Source organism: Salarias fasciatus, chromosome 9 (assembly GCF_902148845.1).
Source record: "Salarias fasciatus chromosome 9, fSalaFa1.1, whole genome shotgun sequence".
Taxonomy (NCBI): Eukaryota; Metazoa; Chordata; class Actinopteri; order Blenniiformes; family Blenniidae; genus Salarias; species Salarias fasciatus.
In genome coordinates, this window is record NC_043753.1 from 2696759 (window position 1) to 2715931 (window position 19173).

The 19173-nt window shown below is 48.1% G+C and overlaps 1 protein-coding gene across 1 annotated transcript in view; it reads right to left on the reverse strand.

The window, feature by feature from the left end:
- Positions 1-2193: 2193 nt before the first annotated feature.
- The window catches only part of tgfbr1b (transforming growth factor, beta receptor 1 b), a 51052-nt gene continuing 34072 nt past the window's right edge, over positions 2194-19173 (reverse strand). The window contains exons 5-9 of the mRNA XM_030099747.1: positions 17281-17448; positions 16960-17116; positions 11920-12044; positions 11710-11840; positions 2194-8653 (exon numbers count right to left, since the gene is read on the reverse strand). Coding sequence (XP_029955607.1) covers positions 8528-8653; positions 11710-11840; positions 11920-12044; positions 16960-17116; positions 17281-17448 — 707 coding nt within the window. The 3' untranslated portion in view covers positions 2194-8527. The remainder of the gene's footprint in view (positions 8654-11709; positions 11841-11919; positions 12045-16959; positions 17117-17280; positions 17449-19173) is intronic.

Genomic DNA, 19173 nt, shown 5'->3' on the forward strand with positions numbered 1-19173 from the left:
AAAGCCTTCTGAATGAATTCTACCGGGTTATGTGTAACATGAATTAGAAAATGGTCGATTATTCTAAATCCTGAAATATAAAGAAAAATGTTGCCGTGCTGATTTGATCGATTAGATTGAATAAAATGATTTCAAACAGCACTTTAAGGGTCTAACTCACACAGCAGCTGATAAATATGAGTTGAAGAACTAAAGCGTGTCAGCCGACTGAGCGCGGATTTGCTTCCAGGCGTCAGGCCAACGTTGGATCTGACGCGCTAACAGCAGAAAAACGGAGTTTAAGAACGTCAAGGAGTTTAGAAGTGCAGCTCCAGCTGCAGCAACCGGCTTCAAAGTTCTCATAAAAGATCCATGACGAGGAATAAGTGATTAGAGATTCTACACTGACAACATTTTGATACCGAGAACTGGGGTCTTCACAGAGAATCCATGAAAATCTAATTTAAGACATTTAATAAAATACTGCATAATAAGACAAAACAGAAGACGCAGCTATTTCCCCCTCGTTCTAATGATCTGAATGAAGCTTCTGTTGGTTCTCTGCAGACTGTGGTTGAGATCTGCTGCTCTGATTGTTGAATCTTAATTATATCTAATGAAATCATCCTGCAGAGGGGGGTAAAGGATTACCGTGAAGGGAAGCGCCACCAAAACTACGACGGCCGAGGAGGATCGATCTGCCGGTGTGTTTTTAAAGCCGTTTTTCAAGCGTCGTAGAATAAAAAGTTCACTATTTCCCCAAACTGATCTGACGTGATTTAATCCGAGGTCTGATCTGCGCTGTGCAGCATCTGGAAAATGACGCCATCAGAAAGCAGATTCTTCTCCGTCTGACAGGAGCGTCTCTGTGTGGACAACATATCTGGAATGAGTTCATGTGCTCGGGAGGAATTTTCCCATTTTTAATTCTGCACTCGACGTTCGAACTCTTCAGAGTTCTGTCCGGTTATTAAATGATGGAAGTTAGCGTAGCGGGAACTAATACAAAGCTATCTGAACGTATTGAGGCCTGTTCACTGATTCACTCATCTACCAAGAATCAGTTCAGATGAAATGATTGCGTTATTGAAAAAACACGTTTCCACTGATTTCAATGGTTTCGTGTGTTTTCTGCACCACAACAGGAACAGACAAGCAAACAACCAAACCAAAAAAAAAAAAAAAAAAGAAGAAAGGGTGAAGAGAAGGAAGAGAGTGCAAAGATATGACGGTCTTTAATTAATGTTGACACCCCAGACGACCGGCTACTGCCCCTGCATGAAGATATGACAGAGGAGAACACAGCTGGTAGTGATCTGGGATGTGCAAACTGAGGATCCAGGTGTCAAATTACACAAGAGCATCAGGAGAGGCCTAATCCAGATAAGCATTCCTCTAACAGCCCACAAGAAAACAAGGGGACTGAGTTCACATGCAGAATATGAAGAGTGATTAAAGATCAGCGCGATCGTGCATATATGACCTCTGACCCCTGAGAAGACCAGAAGCAGGCCAGAGAGGCCCCCCAGGACCCAGACAACCGGCGGCCATCCCAGAGCCCAGATCCCAAACCCTCCCGCCTTCCTTCCTCCCCCCAGGAATCACAGTCTACTGCCATGAAGCTTTTCCCCTCCGACGTTCGGACGTCAAATCAAAGAGACGCAGAGTTTGTAGTGAAACCTTGTTTCTTTATTCACACTGTTTTTCTACTCCAGCTATGTTAGAAGTTAACATTAGTGTCAATCCTCTAGTTCCTATGTTCATCTCTCATCCGTCTGTACACACTATATAAAAAAAGTCAAGATTATAATATGTTTAGAAATCCAAGAGGGTTTTGTTGAGGAGGGGAGGGTCCGATTGAGGGGTTTTCTGCTTTTCAGTCCGTCCCCTCACTTCCAGCCTCCTCCTCCTCCGCTTCCACGTTCGGTTTTGTTTTTTCTCGTTAGACAAAAGAAGATATCGAACAAGGCATTTGTAACCAGAGCTCGGCGGCGGCGGGGGGGGGGGGGGTTGGACATTTGTAAAGCGCTTTGACTGTACAGCTCACGCAGAACACAACCGACAGGTCATATACAGAGCATGGTAGAGGGAGGAAGAGCATACTGCTGGGGCACAACACAAACACAATACAATGCCATCCGACAGAGAAAAACAAAAGAGAGAGAGAGAAGTACCATGAGAAACAACAAATCGTTGTCTTCAACGTTTTTTTTTAAGCATTTCATAGAAACAAAAGAGAAAGATAAATTGGAGTAAACAAATCAAGAATATATATATACAGTGAGGTAAAACACATTGGTCTTTCAAAGGAGGTATTTTTCTTTTTGATTAAGTGACCTTTTTAGTATCTCGATTACTATATGCTTCAGCTTTTGGATGGCGTCTATAAAGCAGGTAATGCAGACACAATCACATGCAGTCCTGTCGTTCGAGGTGAAAAGTCAAAGAAAGTCTTGTCAAACTTAGGCACCAAATAAAACGTGATAAAGCTTTCTGCTACCCTGGACGCCACGGGGGCCTCACTGCAGCGCCGCCCCGACCCCCCGGTGCTCCGCCCCCGACGCAGACGGGTCGTTGGACCGGCGTGACCGACGGGCGGACGCCAGTGACTCCACACGTTGCATAAAAAAAAAAAGAAAACGACGGACCCGTGTGTGGGACGCCCGCGGCTCGCCGACTGGCCGCCGCGGTCTTTGGGCTGAGGTGCGCCGGCTGTGCCGGGATTGGCCGCGGGACTCCGAGAGGGCCGATACATTCACGGCGGCGGGCGACGGGTCGGCGCTGCTGGCATAGTTCAGGTTGGCTCCCTGTTTTGACCCTGCGTCGGCACCCACGGGAAACGAGATGCTGATGTACCGTAGGAGGTGGAGCACTGCTGCATATACGACCGGTCCAGACGGCACCGGGTTCGGGTCGCCAGTCCGAATTCCCCGGCGAACCTTCCATGGCTTCTTACCTTCCTCTCCTTCACGCTACAGGAGAGGAAAGGCAAGGCGGGGCGCTGAGAGCAGAGGCACGGCGGGTTCTTCTTCTACGCTCCTGTTAAGGGTCGATTCACAGGTCCGATACAGGCGGAGGATGGACGACCTCCAGCGAACAGAAGAAGAAGCCTGGAGTGACGAATGGAGACACCATGAGACAGTCTCTCTCTGGAGACAGTCAGACTCCACCGTCGAGCGTCACGTTTGTTGTTCTGGCTGTTAAAGCATTGTCGATTCAAGTACCCAGCAGGGTGACGAGCGTTTAGATGAGACGCCAAACGTTGATCGGGGAAGACCAGAAATTGATTACAGGGCCAATCTGGAGTGAACGTTTTGGTTTTTGGCTCATTTTGGTTCATCGAATTTGATTTTTTTGTTGAATAAATCAAAGAAATTGCAGGTGTAAGACGCAAAGCTGTACAGCTGTAGCTACAGAAGGTGGATGGTTCAGAGCTGACAGGTGAGACACCTGGACGTGGTGAAGTCTTCGGTAAGTCCTTGCCTGATCGATAAAGCAGGAAGCGGAACGGATCAATAAATTTTTCCAAATACACCAATATTTTCTTCAATCTTTGTTTCCGAGGAAAATGTCTCAAGGTGGTCTCAACGTCACGAGCGCCTCAAAGCGTCGGGTGCTTTCCACCTTCGTACCGAGCTCCGGCCCTGCGACGGACGGACACCGGGAACTGAAGACGGGCCCGGCGGACGCGGGGAGGCGAACCCGGAGCGGGGGTTTGTGGGTAAAGCGGCTGCAGTGAAGCGTGGCCCTCGTAGCGAGGAGATGTTAAGTCAGAGAACATGGAATGACAAGATAGAAAGGCAAGAAAGAGTCGACGACGGACAGGTTTTCTTCGTATAAAGAGCACGGGAGCCAAACAGCTGGGTGCAAAACGTGTCTTTTTACAGTTTAAGTCATCTTGGGTTTTGAAAGAAAAAAAAAAAAGAAAGTAGAAGGCTGCTGGTGACTTTAAGACAGAATGAAGGTTGTAGAGTAGAGGCATACCAGAGGTGCTGTTGAGTTGAGCTTTTGCGGTTGCTGATGTCCCAGAGAATGACGTCGCTAATGGAATACATACACTGTACACGTGGATCCCACCCGGAGGCCCGGCAGGGCTCGCTTAAAGGGATACTCTGAGAACACCGCCACCCTGACCCCACATGGCTTAGAGAGATGAATCCTTGGCCCCGGTTGGCCCGACTTGTTTGACCACTTTTGCACATATTGAACATTGAGTTCAGCATAGTCTGTTACCCCCTCTCTCTTTTTTTTTTTTTGTTTTAAATTCGTCTCATATTTATTATAGCAGCGAAATCCGATTCACTTTCTCCAAACATCACGATAGTTTTCTCCTTCCATTTACTCCACAAGATATTTACAAGTCACTCCTGACGAATACTTCATTCACAAAAACATTTCAGGACAGGCGGCTGCACCACGTCTCGTCTACAATTCACCAAACTTTGAGAATAAAACTTGATTTTTCTTTAAAGAACGAGGGCGGAACTGTGAAAACCCCGCAGCAACGGACCTGGGAGGTGGAATAGAAAAAGGGATATGTCTCAAGCAAAGTGTTTGGTCGAGTTTTTAAAGCTTCTGGGACATTTTTATTTGAATTCACTACATTTTATTGAATTTTTTCCACAGGCACGGCCAGCTCTGTTGGTAATCTCCACTCAAGGTCAAGTTAAAAATAGTGTTGTGGTGATTTTTGGCTCTGTGGACGACAAGCTGTTTAAAGGACACTGAACCTCAAGGATGGTTTTTCTGTCTTCTCAGGTGTGGCGCTAGGATCACTACAAGGGTTTCACTGGTTCCCGGTCATGATGGAGCTCTTCCCGTCCACAGCTACGTAAGGAACCTGGGTAATATTAAGCTCTACCCAATGCCAAAACAAAGCAGAATCTTTTAATCTGAACTCCTCAGAGATTTAATTTAGTGATGATTACCTTCTCAGCTTGTTAGTTGAGTGTGTTAAGCTCTTAAATGGAGCTTTAAAAACAGTGAGAGGTTCTTTGGCAGATTCAAACTGAACCGATCGGTTCCATCTTTTCCTCTCACCGTTAAAAGGACCCGTTAGTCCAAATTGATTCTTATCAGGCGCCTTTGTGGCACACGAGTCACAGATAAATGTTAAATCGATGTGTCGGTTCGTATTAGTCTTGAGTGCTTTCCTCATCAAGGCCTGTCTGCTAAATAACTCTGTACAGATCCTTCATATATTTACATACGAAGGCTTTCCATTGAGATAAATGGTTCGCCGATGAGTCAAAAAGCTGAAGAGACACGAGGCGGCAGACCTTGAGTGGGGATCCGAGCGCTGTGCCAGCCGAGCTGCTGTTTGTTCGGTCGAGGAGCGGTAATGACATTTTCAGTTTGGGCAGTTCATCACGGTTAATCAACTCGTGTCAGAACCTTTGAGAACGGACTGTTAGAGAGAGGATATTACTGTTGGAGAGCTCCTGTAACTGGAAGTAATTTCCTGGGAAGCAGTGCATTAGCACCGATTTACGATGCTCCAAAAAAAAAAAAAAAACCCCAATCTGAGGACCTGGGTTGCTACGGGGGCTTCGACAGCGGCGCTTCTAAACACCAATGAGCTCTTTTCTCTGAACAGACTGCTGCTTCTCCCACACTCACCAAAAGGTCCCTCAGTGCATTTCCAACTGAGTGGGGGGGGAGTTCGCCGCTCTGGCGACAAGGTGGCGTTCGGCCAAAGGCGAGGTGAGAGGAAGGACCGCTTCCCCAGTGAGGGCGAGGTGGATTTTTGCGTCGGAGCAAAACATGGCACGAGAACGATCAGATTGGGGCGATCTGACGGTATTTACATCCAACGGCAGCGCCGGGACTCCGAGAGCCGGGCGGACGACGAAGTAGCAGCACATCAATACATCATGAGTCCATCAAGGAAACAAACCAAACCAAAACCAAAGGAGAGAGGAGACCGACGGGCTGGACTGCCCCACAGGGAAACTCCTCCGCGGTACAGAAGTGCACTTCAGTTTCACCCGTCGGCGTCTGGATCGGAACGCGAGGACCTCGGTCGACCCTCCAGGGTGCAAAATCTCTCGATTTGAAGGTTCCGACGCTGCAATTGCAGAGACGCCGCAGGCTTTAGAAGATGAGCGAACGGAAAATAATCTTTGACGGAGTCGCTTTAAAATCCTTCACGTTGGTTTCAGATCGACAGAATTTGAAGCAGTTTGTAAAAATTAAGACTGAATGTGCCTGAAAATGTCAAATGTTGAGGAAAAACGTCAAAAAAAAAAAAAAAAAAAAAATCAGTTACCTCAACGGATGAGAAATCAGCAGAAACAAGAACCGGAGAACATAACAAAAAAGAGTCCGTCAAAGATTATTTTAGTCTTTCTTCCATTAAGGAACTTAATTTTTAAAGAATTTTCTTTAACGTTTGATGGAAAAGCGAAGTTTGGATGTGAGGCAGTTTTACCAACAGGACAAACACTGGAAACAAACTGTTAAATCAGATGCTACATATATAAAGATATATATGTATAGATAGATTTATACATAGAATAATGACAATACTTTTTAATCATAGTAACCAATTATATATATTCATCTTTTTTTTCCATTAAGAAAAACAACAATAAAAATATTGACAGAATAAGAGCAGATCCTGACTCTTATGCGTTGGTCCCTTAAGGCTTGCTAAGCTGAAATGTTACGCATCATGTTGTTGTCTGGTTTTTTGCAAATGTACATTCTAGTAGAAAAAGACTCAAACCAAACAAAACGGACGAAAAGAAAACAGAAAGATAAAGAAAGGTGTAACCTGGAAAACCTATGGCTTAGTAAATATCTGTTTGCTATATTTAAATGAAGACCTCACTGCTTTTTCGTTGGTTTGTTGGTTGATTATCCTAAAGAGAAGAAGAAAAATAACAGAAAAAAAGAGATCTCAGTTGAAGTCGTTGATAAAAAGTCTTTTTTTTTTTTTTTTTTGGGGGGGGGGGGGGGGGGGGGGTGGGTTCAGGGCAAGTAGCTGGTGTGATGAGATGCTGCCGAGGAAGTTCACGGAGGTTTGGAGGAGGGATGGGGTTCCAGGCGGGGGGGGGGGGGGGGGGGGGGGGCTAAGTGTTGTGGTGCGGTCCGGGGGGGTTCGGGTGATATCATGGCACCAGAGCGTCGGCTGGCTTACTGCTGTACGCCGTGTGTGTGTGTGCGTGTGCATAGTACGAGCCTGCTGTGTGGCGCCGACACACACACACTGAAAGCAGCGCAGCGGCCGACGCGAGACGAGGTCTTGAAGCACCGGCGCTCCCCGGCTCCGGCTGGTTGAAGGCAGATGGTGGCGGCTGATCGTCGGTGGAGTCGTCCGTTGCCGTTTGCGGTTTTAGCAGAGCAGAGTATCGAAAATAGACTTTCTTTTTTCTCATCTTCTTCTTCTTCTACTGTATATTGCATATGCTGCAGCATGAATGAGGTCACCGTGTCCAGTTTAATAAAAAGACAATAAATTAAAAACTGGAGATAGTAGCAGGTGAGGAGCAGCAGAGATGAAATGTTCTGCTGATGAAGGGGGCGGAGCTACGGAAACATCCCTGACGCAGGGCTGCAAACCTCTGAACGGAGGAGAAAACCCTGCTGATGGAGCCGAGGGCCTGAACTGCAGGAGGAGGAGGAACACTGAGAACGGACCATCATCAGCGTACAGGGAGAATCTGATGCTGAAATGAGGCTTTCACTGTTTTTACACCAGCAGGAAACACAAAACATCACACCGAATTCTCCCTCTATATCCTCAGTTCCTGTAAGTTTTGTCAAGATAATAAATTAAACAGACTTTATGGTAGTTTAAACTCCGATTGGATCCGATGAGGGAAAACTTCACACCACTAAAACAAGCCAGCAGTTCATGGCAGTGAGGATCGTTTCTTTCCCTCCGTTAACCACGTGAAGTTCCTCGTTCCTCGCTGCGGCGCGGGGATGTGGAACGGTGGTGCGTTCAGGGTCCAGAGCTGTGTGTGTTTGAATGACACACTCCTCAGAGAGTGTGAGCGAGTCGGCAGCTTGCAGCCCTGCTGTGGGATCTAATACGCTGATGATGGAGATGTGAGGAGATCCGGCAGCTCAGAGCCCTCCCCAGTGTGTGTGTGTGTGTGTGTGTGTGTGTGTGTGTGTGTGTGTGTGTGTGTGTGTGTGTGTGTGTGTGTGTGTGTGTGTGTGGCAGCGGTGACTTGAAATGTGATGAATGCAATAGCAGGAAGGTGGAGGATAATGAGTGGAGGCGTTCGGTAAAGCCTCCAAATCCTTCATCTGATGCATCAGGTGCTCACACCCATGTGTCAACACACACACACACACACACACACACACACACACGCACACTTGAATCCTGGGGATCGGGTGGACTCAGTTTGAAATGGAAACAAAAAAAAAAAGCAAAAAGAAAAAGTGATAAAGTCTTCACTCCCCTTCCAAACCAAAGGGCGAGGCACAACTGAGAAAGATAGTAATGCTAATGATATGAATGCCAGTCAGAGGTTTGTGTGTGTGTGTGTGTTTGCGCGTGTGTGTGTGTATGTGTGTGCGTTTGTGTGTGTGTCTACATCTTGATTCCCTCTTGCTGGCTGAGCTGAGACAGCGTTTTCTTGATCCGCAGAGCGGTGAGCCGGGCGGCGCCGTTAGCATACCAGCACTCCCTCATGATCTTCGCCATCACCCGTAAGGCCTGGGGAGGGAGAACGGGACAGGTCAGAACACTGCAACACACACCCAGTGAGGGCGGGGGCGGGGGGCGGTTCAGAACCCTGCAACACACACCCAGTGAGGGCGTCCGTTCACACGACCGCGGCGCTCAGACACACTAAAAACACAACTCTTCGAAAAGGCCTCGACTCCAACTTGGTGGTCCGTCCAGACGAACGCCCGCTCCCTCCCATCGATCACGTTTTTTTTTATTTACATCAACAGTCAAAATATGTGGAACAGTCGACTTGCTGAAGTCTGGGTCTTTGGACCAGTAACCAGGAAATGTTCCCAGAGAAAACTCCCATAATCCAACTGGAACCGCCTGCAGGTACTTTTCATGAGCATCCAGAATCAGGGACTAGTTCAGGTAAAGAGAACTTTGATTTTTGTACGCTTTCAAAAATAAATTATTCCCTCGGCAGAGAGAGAGACAGATGAACGCTGAGCCGACCTCACCGGGACATTCCCCCCGTCTCGCAGAACCAGACGATGGAAACCGGCCTGATGTCCGTGTGGGCGGGACTGGAAGCAGCATCTGCTGCGGCTGAGTCAAGCCAGACTCCCAGACGGTGTGTGTGACTCCCTGCAGCCAACACACTCTTCATCCTCACACACTTCTTGTGTGTGCTTCTGCAGAGCTCGGCTTTAAGGCTTCCTGCTACGGCGTGATTTACGGGCCCGACGGGGAACACACACACACACACACACAAAGACACACACACGCACACGCAGCCCTGAGTGAGTGGCTGATTGACTTGATTTCCCGTGGAGGGCCCTCGGTCGCAGCCCCGCTGAGGCCGGTTTGATCACAGTGATTTCGAACAGCGGAGCCGAACGTCCAGAAACATTGTGCTCCTTGATTTAATGGAAGCAGAGGAAAACTGATCGCAGGTTCCTGAAGTGGCCAGTCGCCCACAAGACAGCAGACAAGCTTCAGAATCTCCCCCACTGGTCAAAACAGCGAACACACCCGCTCTGAGAGACCGAGAAAAGACGAAATCTTTGAATTACGCTGTGAAAATTTAAGGAAAGGATTTTAAATCAAAACTCCTCTCATCAAACCTGAAATATTTACAATGCAGAAACACATTTATTCTCTTATTAATGGCTGAAGTTTCTCTCTAAAGAGCTTTTATTTTGAAATCCAGGTTATGTTTCGATGAAGCCTCAGTCCAAAACGCTGGATTCAGAGTTTAGAGTTTCATTCGACGGCAGAGCAGAAGAGTGAAGCCCGTTTAAAATTGGACGTTTCAAGTGAGAACGACGTTCAGTGAACAGCAGCGGCAGGCAGTGAGCCTGTGTGGCCACTAGTGGGTGCTGCTGACTGTTAAATGTGTGTTAATGTGAGGTTGCAGGAGGGTGTTTGTCCCTCTGAGACTCATTAATTAAAGCCAGGAAACTAACTGTGTCTTTCCTGTGTGTGGACCTTGTAATAATTTGGATTTCTACTGATTAATTCCTCATAAAAGTCCAGTGATTTGGGTCCAGTCCGTCCCCCGGAGACCTCTGTCCTCCGTATTCACCCAGCTCAGAGGGGTTTTTTAATCACCACTGTAAAATACAGAAGGATTTATGAGCATTCAGAGAAGCTGCACATTCATTCTGGGTTTATAGAGCGGTCAGACTGATGTGCAGGTTTATAATCAATCCCATGATGCTTTGCTGAACAGGGTAGACCAGTGTTGAACTGGATGGATGGATGGTTAATGCTTAAAACGAGCTTTTTGGGAAAATCACAGAGCAGGAAAACAAGTTGTTTTCTGTCCTTCAGTTCACAAACGACCACAGGACTGAAGGACTGAAGGACTGAAGGACCGTCTTCATGAAGACAAGGACATCAGAGCCCCGTCTGTCATTAAGAGGACGGTGGAGATCAAGTAGTTCTAGAAGAAAGCAGCATTGAGACCCGAGTAAGCTGCAGGAAACCATGTAAAGAGCTGCAAACAGCTTTATTTCCAGCGTATCCGTGTGTGTGTGTGTGTGTGTGTGTGTGTGTGTGTGTGTGTGTGTGTGTGTGTGTGTGTGTGTGTGTGTGTGTGTGTGTGTGTGTGTTGATTTACGACGGGCAGGAAAAGCTGAGGCAGCAATCTGAGCAGGAAACATGAGTCTGTGGCTGAACAGCGCTGCAGAGACACAGTGTGGTCTCACTCCGGCGGTATTTACACTGTGATGTCGGAACACAGAATCTTTCAAAGTTCACAGCCAAAAAACAAAGGCGGAGAATGAAAGCGAACCCCGAACGCCGCCTCTCCGTCTGCCGCCGGAACCAAGAGCATCGGTCACCACGGAGGAAGAAACGCTCTCTGCTTCCCACTAGATGAAAGCTGATGAAGTCGTCGCTCACCGTTTGAAGCTCCAACAACAAAGCAAAGCGTCTGATTCCACAGTCAGCCATCACCGCCGCCAAACAAAACGCTGGACAAACGGATCAACGTGGAGAACAGGACGCCGAAGCAACCGGCAACATGAGTAATGTAGTCATTCCCAATGAAATGAAGCCGACAGCGCGAAAACCGAAGACTGGAGCGTCGACTTCATCTGTTTTTGATCAGCAAACTGAACAAAGCTGCAGTGGCGTTACGCTGCCGGATGGAGTTTTCACAGTTTGAAAGGATTTTTGCCAGTAATGTTCCGACTTATTGGCTCATTAGCAGCAGAGTCTTGATTTTGTTTATGATCCATTCGAAGCCTCGATCCTGAGCAGTCCCGCCCTGGGAGGAGGGGGGGTGGGCCGATCGACCGGCCCTGCTCCTGAACCGAGACGTGTCCAGAGGGACCCGGGATGAGGACTCAAGACTGAGGGGTCGGGTACTAAACCAGAGGACTTCCACAGAAGGTGCTCGGTTCTCCAAGGTGCCAAATATCTGAATGAAATATGTCTTTACCGAGAGACCTCCAGAGAGACCCCCTCATTCCTGCTTCAGGCTCAACAGTCCCTTCATCAGACCCCCTCGTCCCTCGTTACGACCCTCCTGTCCCCTCCGTTGGACCCCCTCGTCCCTCATTCAGACCCCCCGGTCCCCCCGTCAGTCCTACCTCACAGCTCTGCCAGCGGTTGGGAATGTTGGGCCGGAGCTTCTGCTCACACACCACCTTCCTCATCTCCTCCACCGACGGGTCGGACTGGACCAGGTCGTAGTAGGGCAGCTGGTAGTCCTCATGGATGCCTGACAGGAAGACATGCCGTTCTTCACTTCATCCTTCCTCCTCCGTCGTCTCTCAGCTAGCTTTAGCGTCAGTGCTCACCTCCCATGGAGCAGCGGCTGGCGATCTCCCAGAAGACCAGGCCCATGGCGTAGATGTCCGCTCGCTTGAAAGACTCGAAGTGTTTCATGTTTATGGAGTCGTCTAGGACCTCTGGAGCCATGTACCTGCAGGCAGACAGAAAGCAGCACGATGAGAAGCCTTCCTGGCTGCTTTCACTGCTTTTTACCTGGTCAGCGCTCATCTGGACTTTGGAAAATCGGAGCAATTTCAGTGATAATTGCAGCTGCACTAATGCACCAGTCCGACAATCACACAGCAGCAGCAGAGAGAAAGAAAGCCGTGGAAAGAACAAGCCCCTGGTTCCTCTGGTACAATCTGCAGCCAGGGGGAAAAAAAAAATCCTTTAGTGATGCTAATAACACGGGAGTAAAGCTGTGGACTCCTCACTGAGAACCACAGGAACCTCGTCTAATCCAGGCCCCTGAAATTCATATAGAGTCAATGAAAAGCCCAGAAAACGTTCAGACTGAAGAGGATCCACTCGAGGATCATCAGACTAAATCACTTAAACGTCTTTTCCCTCGTTCCCTCACCGTACCACCTCGTCTCCCCGTCAGACCACCCATTCCTCATCAGACCCCTCGTTCCCTCATCACTGCACCCCGAGAAGCAGCCCCCTCCCCACCCCCTCTTGTTTACATTGCAAAGCCTTAATAGAATCAATATCTTCTTCAATTAAAACTCAGAGGACTTCAGTGGTGAGGACAATACCTACAAACGTAACATTTAAGTCAAACATGCAGTTGGTTGCAGATGGTTTCAGACGCTGGCTAACAGCTGATTGGCACAAATGATGAGATAAATGAGGAGTTTTGAGTGCAGAATGAGCCCAGACTGACACAAACACTCATCAGCCTGGATCCGTGCCAGCCTGATCCCGTCCTGTACCGGCGGCCTGATTTAAAGCGTCTCGTTTTGACGCCGTCCTCTCGTCACGTAATCCTCCATCATTCATCCTGAAACAATCACACTAATGACTGCGGCACTTTGATGCAGCCTCCCGGATTGTTTCCGAAGGCAAAGCGTCTTCACAGATTGCTTTTAGAAAAAAAGAACTAAATAAAGGGCCGATCCATTTAAAGCAGACAGGATCTGTGATGCAAATGGAGGCTGACGAGTTGATTGAAACTGAAGTGTTCTGCCCGTTAACGGCAGCGAGTTTTAAACGTCCAAATCCTTCAAACCCGTCCTAAATCAGAATGACTCATCTTCCGTTCACGTCACTCGACCTCAGAGACCGTCGTGACATGAGCGATGTTCCTGCAGCACGCCGGGTTTAAATAAAGAAAACAGAGCAAAGTTCCAGCAGCATGGAGCGTCTCTGACTGAACGATCTGATGAACTCCAGAAATCTGATCAGTCACTAGAAACCTGTGGCTGCTGATGACCTGTAATGAGACGGATCGGAGCGTGTAATCCAATAACAGCTGCTCCTGATTCAATTGTTCAGCAGCGACATGTTTCAGTAATGAATGGATGGAATCCATTAGCCGACTGGCGCGAGTTCGGATCAATTAGGAGGAGCGGCGGCGGAGTACCGTCAGAGGAGTCCAGAGAAAGAGTGAAAAACAGAAGGTGAGAACGCAGAAGCCCGGCCCGTGGGACTGTCTCGGAAAGATCAATATTCTGCAACTTACTGACAGATTGAGCAGAATATTAATCTGCGACGCAGCAGATGAAACCAGCATTAGCTAAATATGTCGATACAGCTCTTTCTTTTAAACATAATATGAAACTCCTGATAGATGGAGCACGTCTTGCATTTTTCAATCAACAGAAGTGTGAGAGAAGATGGTCTGACTGATGTTTCTGCTGGTTAAAGACTGAAGGTCACCCTGCGACTCCTTATGGTTTTCAACCAGGCAGAATGTGGCTGTACCCGAGGAAAACCACCTGACTGGAGAGAACATTGACCACAGTACTCATAAGAGTATATTAACCTGCACTAAAGCTGATCGTTTCTCTAGATATTTGATTTCTGCAGCGGTTTTGTTTTTCTTTTTAACAGTACGGTCACTGAAAAGCATTTTTAGACCCCGTTCTGCTTTTTGCAGACTATGCAGTAACAGAAAAACAATGTTAAGTGGCAATGTTGCATATTAATGAGTCTCTGTCACATTTTCATTTTGTGTTCTCATTTTCACTCCATTATCAAGTCCTGCATCTTTACAGGTTTAAACTCAACCATGTCTGAGCAGAACAGCACAATCACAAAACGTCAAGTCATTCAACAGAGAGAAACGAAACGATGAAGAAAATATGAGTAATTTTTTAAAATTTTTAAGTGCACACGAGTCCTGAAAAGAATGAAAAACAATTGGTGAGGACCGGATTTAACTAAAAAACTGAGTTTGCCCAGTAACGGGCTGTGTCGGAACCGAGAGCAGGCAGAGCCCGTTCTCTGGTGCTGAGCAGAAATTCCACGCACCGTTCAAAGAATTTCTGCAGCGTGGCTCCAGGCTGTGTGTCAATCATTCAAGGTTTTCCCAAAGCGAGAAGAAACACAGAATTTTCAGTTTTTCACAGAATCTAACTGGAGCAAATGGTGGATTTTCTGAGAATTTTCAAAGACGAAGCGTGAAGTTCCCCCGTTTTCTCCAGCTGATTGAGACGTGCTGCAGACTTCACTCACGATGCATTCAGGTAGCCTCGGAAACTGGATAATCGGATGATTTGGACTGTAATTACAGTTCCGCCGGTGGGATTTGGGATGAACGAGGGTAAAGCCGTCCGGTTCGGAGCATTCAGAGTGTCTCAGCGGTCAGAATATAAACCGCTGCAGTAAATGGACGCCGGTTCAGTGGCGGAAACAGTTCAGAACGCAGCGTGGTTCAAAGCCATGGACCGGCCTCGATGGAGGGAAATCTCATTTCAGCGAGTGACAGCAGGTCACGCTGCTCTGCGGCGGCCGGATGAGCGAGTCTGACGCCACTGGCGACGCGGGAGGAATCCGCCAATGGAGGACGACGAGTGGAACCGCCATGTTTTTCCTCTTCAGGACCAGGGCTTTCTGGGTTTTCACTCCAATCTGTCCATACAGGGACGAACGGAGCAGATCTGTTTACAGCAGGGCTGTCCAACATGAGGTGCGAGGGCCAAGAGCAGCCCACGACAGGCTCCGGTCTGGGTCGCAAAACCACAAATTAAACGGTGAAAATTTCAGAGAAAAACAGATTTTTGAACACATTAATTAAGAGTAGCGGAGAGAACTGAACATCGAGAGCCGAGATATCACTGATGCTGCCAAGAAAGCTAGCTAACTAGCATTAGCATCATAGCTCGGAGACGTTTTTGGAAATTTTACTGCATCTCAAGCAAGAAAGTTTCATTAAAATTGGCTTTATGTTGAGATTGGGTCTTTTTCAGTCGTGATTGTTCTGGTAAAAACCTGTTGACTGGATGCAGAAAACCTCCTGAACACGGTTTCTTCCTGCTGCCGAGACATGCGAGTAAAGATCCTTGACCCAGACGCAGGAAGCCGTGAGCAGACATGTGATCACGACGGTTCTGGACGGCTCTGGGCCTCTGGGAAGGATACAGCCGGGACGAGACCCTGAGGAACATCTGAGCTTGGGGGGGGCGGGGGGTGCACGACCTTCTCTGACCTTGAAAGACGATCTGGGATGGAGAAACCCTCCGGCCCTCCGGTCTGCTTACGAACAGACGACAACACGACGAACAGCAGACGTTCCAGGAGACTCACTGAGGCTGAAGTTTCCAAAAAACACCAAATCAACAAGAAAGTGGCCGGATATTAACAGCCGACATGTCTGGATAAACGTCTTCTAATGATCAAAATGTTTAATCACGATTCATCTCCTGATTTGCTGTTTTGAAGAATTCAAAAGGAGTCCATGGTACATTTTCATTCTAAAAGTAATAATTACAGCAATTAGGACTGATAATGTGCTTTCAAACAGCAGCTGCTGGAGGATTTCTGGGGAATCTGGACTTAAAAATGAAAAGAATCCATTTTCAGCTGCTGTGAAGCAGAAACAGGCTGCAGGATCCAGAGTTCCACTGCCTCATGAACGGCTGTAGGACTGTTAACATTTAACTCTGTCCGTTTGGGACTTCACCTTCAATCGCCGATTCTACAGGACGTCCAGAAAACTTTATCCAAGAACATTTATTCTCCAGGAGGAACCAGAAAGTCCAACTTCCAGGTCGGACTGATGCTGCGAGGGACGTTTGGAGAACGACTGCTGAGAGCTGATCGTAAATATAGAAGAAGGAGTTCAGCAAGGCCACAACCTCCAACTGCACCGAGCTGAGAGCGCTCAATCATTTAATGGAACAACCAGGAGGAGGAGGAGGGAGGACACAAGGAGCTCGGTGCCAAATTACAATGAGAATGTGAGTCTTCACAGAAACAGAAGCTGGTTTCTGAAGTGAAGCTTCTGGAGGAGCCGATATGAGAACAATCAGCAGTATTTAGACTAGCAACCAATAAAATCTGATTTAATCTTCATTCAGAAGATTAAAAAACACTGAAGTCCACTGAACTGTACCTGCTGTTGTTTTAAAGCTGCCAGAGATATTGATTAAAAAAAAAAAAAGATCACATCATCGAATAATCAATAAACTGAAAAGTCCTGGGAGTCTGCAGAGACGACAGAGGAGAGAAGGAACCAGACTGGTCACCGACTGCTGCTGCTTCATTCCACCGGGTGTCACTTCTCTCTCTGTCTTTAGGAACCGGGGAGCTGCTCAGACCGGGGTCGCCCCGGACAACGCCACGCCGCGCCAAACAGCAGCGGGAAGAAAAGAGCGGCGGCCGCCAGACGACCGAAGCGAGGCGGGCGGACGGACGACCCCGATGGACCCCGGATTCTTTGATTTACAGCCGGCGCTGCCGAACGCGGAGGCGGAGGAGGAAGAGGAGGAGGAGGAAGAGGAGGAGGAGGAGGAGGAGGAGGAAGAGGAGGAGGAGGAGGAGGAGGAGGAGGAGGAGGAGGAGGAGGAGGAGGAAGAGGAGGAGGAGGAGGAAGAGGAGGAGGAGGAGGAGGCAGCGGCTACCTTTTGGTTCCCACTCTGTGGTTGGGGGCGATGTCGATGGTGTCGGTGGCGGAGTCGTGACGGACGGCCAGGCCCAGGTCGGCGATGCAGCACGTCCCGTTCTTCTTCACCAGGATGTTCTTGGACTTCAGGTCTCTGTGGGCGATGGCCGGCTTCCCTGCAGCGACACGGCATTTCTGAAGACTCACAAGTCGGTCTGCAGCTCGGCCATCTTCCTGCTGCTCTTCGATGGTCAAGACAAACAGTGGACCCCCGCTGGACCCCCACTGGACCCCCACCAGACCCCTCTTTGACCCACGGGCCACGTCTTGGGCGACGTACCTTGCGTGCCGACGATCTCCATGTGCAGGTGGGCCAGGCCGCTGGCGGTGGACAGCGACAGCTTGATCATGCCCTCCACGGTGACGGTGTAGCGGTTCAGGTAGTCGAACAGGGAGCCGTGCTCGTGGTAATCCGACACCAGCCACAGCTGCGTCCACGTCCCGTTATCTGCAGGCGGAGGACCAACATGAGGTTAGCGGGCTTCGCCATGGTCACCAGGACGGGTTCCAACGGTTTGGATGTAGCTAGAAGGTTATTTAAGGGGTGGAGAGAGGAGGGCAGGAAAACATCTGGCAGATGTGTAGAAGATGAATCTAATCAAACAAACCGGTCTGTTGCCGGTCTCAAATTTGTCATAAATTTTGATCGTTTACGAGACAAGTGCAAATGTTTTTGGGTGTCTATTCAACAGACGACGGTGCTCGAAGCCACTGAAAACACAAGTTTTTGGAAATGTTTGAACACCATCTCCATGGAAACGGGAGAAAAACCTAACTTTTTTCAAATGCTTTGACTCCGTCTCCATGGAAACGGGCGAAAACAAAATGTTTCGGAAATGCTTCTGCTGAGCATGTGCTCCAGGACCGTCGTAGATCGTTCTACGGATACTGTTTAAAAGCTAAACACCCCCGAGTGGCCCAACATGCGAACAACAACATTTTCAAAACGGTGCCCAGTAAATGAAAAACTTCTCTGAAATAAAAACTCCAAAATCAGTCGTCTTCACCTGGAAGGCTGTTTTAATAAGAAGTCCGAACATCAGGAACATTAGAAAGTGGTTTCCTCAGCTGGAAAGACTGAAGTCTATCAGGACGCGGTGGCCGCTCAGATCAGGAAAAACACTCCGAGTCGATTAAAACACGTGTTTTTATCGGAAAAGATAAGACGATAAACAACGGGTCAATATGTGATTTAGAGCTGAAGTCAGGATAAAGCAGAGTCTGCTGACTGGAAGCCAACAGCTCCGACATCCAGAGCTGAACTGCTCTGCTCTTTAATCAGGCTCAGGCGCAGCGGAGCGAAGGGCTGCTTCAAACACACTGACCGCGTCTTTGATGTTTTTATTCCAACTTTTAACTCAACACAGGCATGAAACTCCTCGGAAACGACACCGGGAATATCATTATTTCTCATTTTGCAGGCGAAAACTTCCAAACTGTTGGAGGAAAAGTTTTTTTTGGCTTCCTTTGACTCAAAAATTGATTTGGACTCTGACATCTCTCCGACTGCGCATACCAATGTGCACGTCTGCAGCAGGAGGCGCTCAGACGGCTCATTGAAAGTCAGCGCAGGCTCCATATATGCATATATGTAGGCTGAGATTACCACGAAGACTCAAACCACAGGGAGAGGTTGTTTTTTTTTTTTTTTTTTTTTTTCCTAATCTGGCTTTTAGCAGACCACAGGACAGAGAGTGCAGACTGAGGAAATGATGCTGGAGAGCCTGTACGAGCCAGGAGCTAATTGCATGGAGTCATTCGAATTAAAAGCCCTCCGTGTGACGAGCCGCTGAAAGGAAAGCTAAAGGCTGTGTGTGTGTGTGTGTGTGTGTGTGTGTGTGTGTGTGTGTGTGTGTGGGGGGGGGGGGGGGGGGGGGGGGGTCGCCGCCGTTCACCAGCTCGCTGTTTTACATGAACCCAGTTGCAGGTTAGCTAATCGTCCAGGTTACTGTGATGCTGAGTTACATGAATACACAACAGAGCCAAACTCAATGAACGCATGAATCAAAGCACTGATGATTAAACAGTTCATTATAGAAGGTTTACCATCAAGAGTTTTGGTTTGCTCAGCAACTTTCTGTAATGAGCTGTTTAACCTTTACCTTTGGTTTGCTTCAGATCTGAAACATTTAGGAACAGCAGGAAATCAGAGGGAAGCCCTGTGTTTTCATAC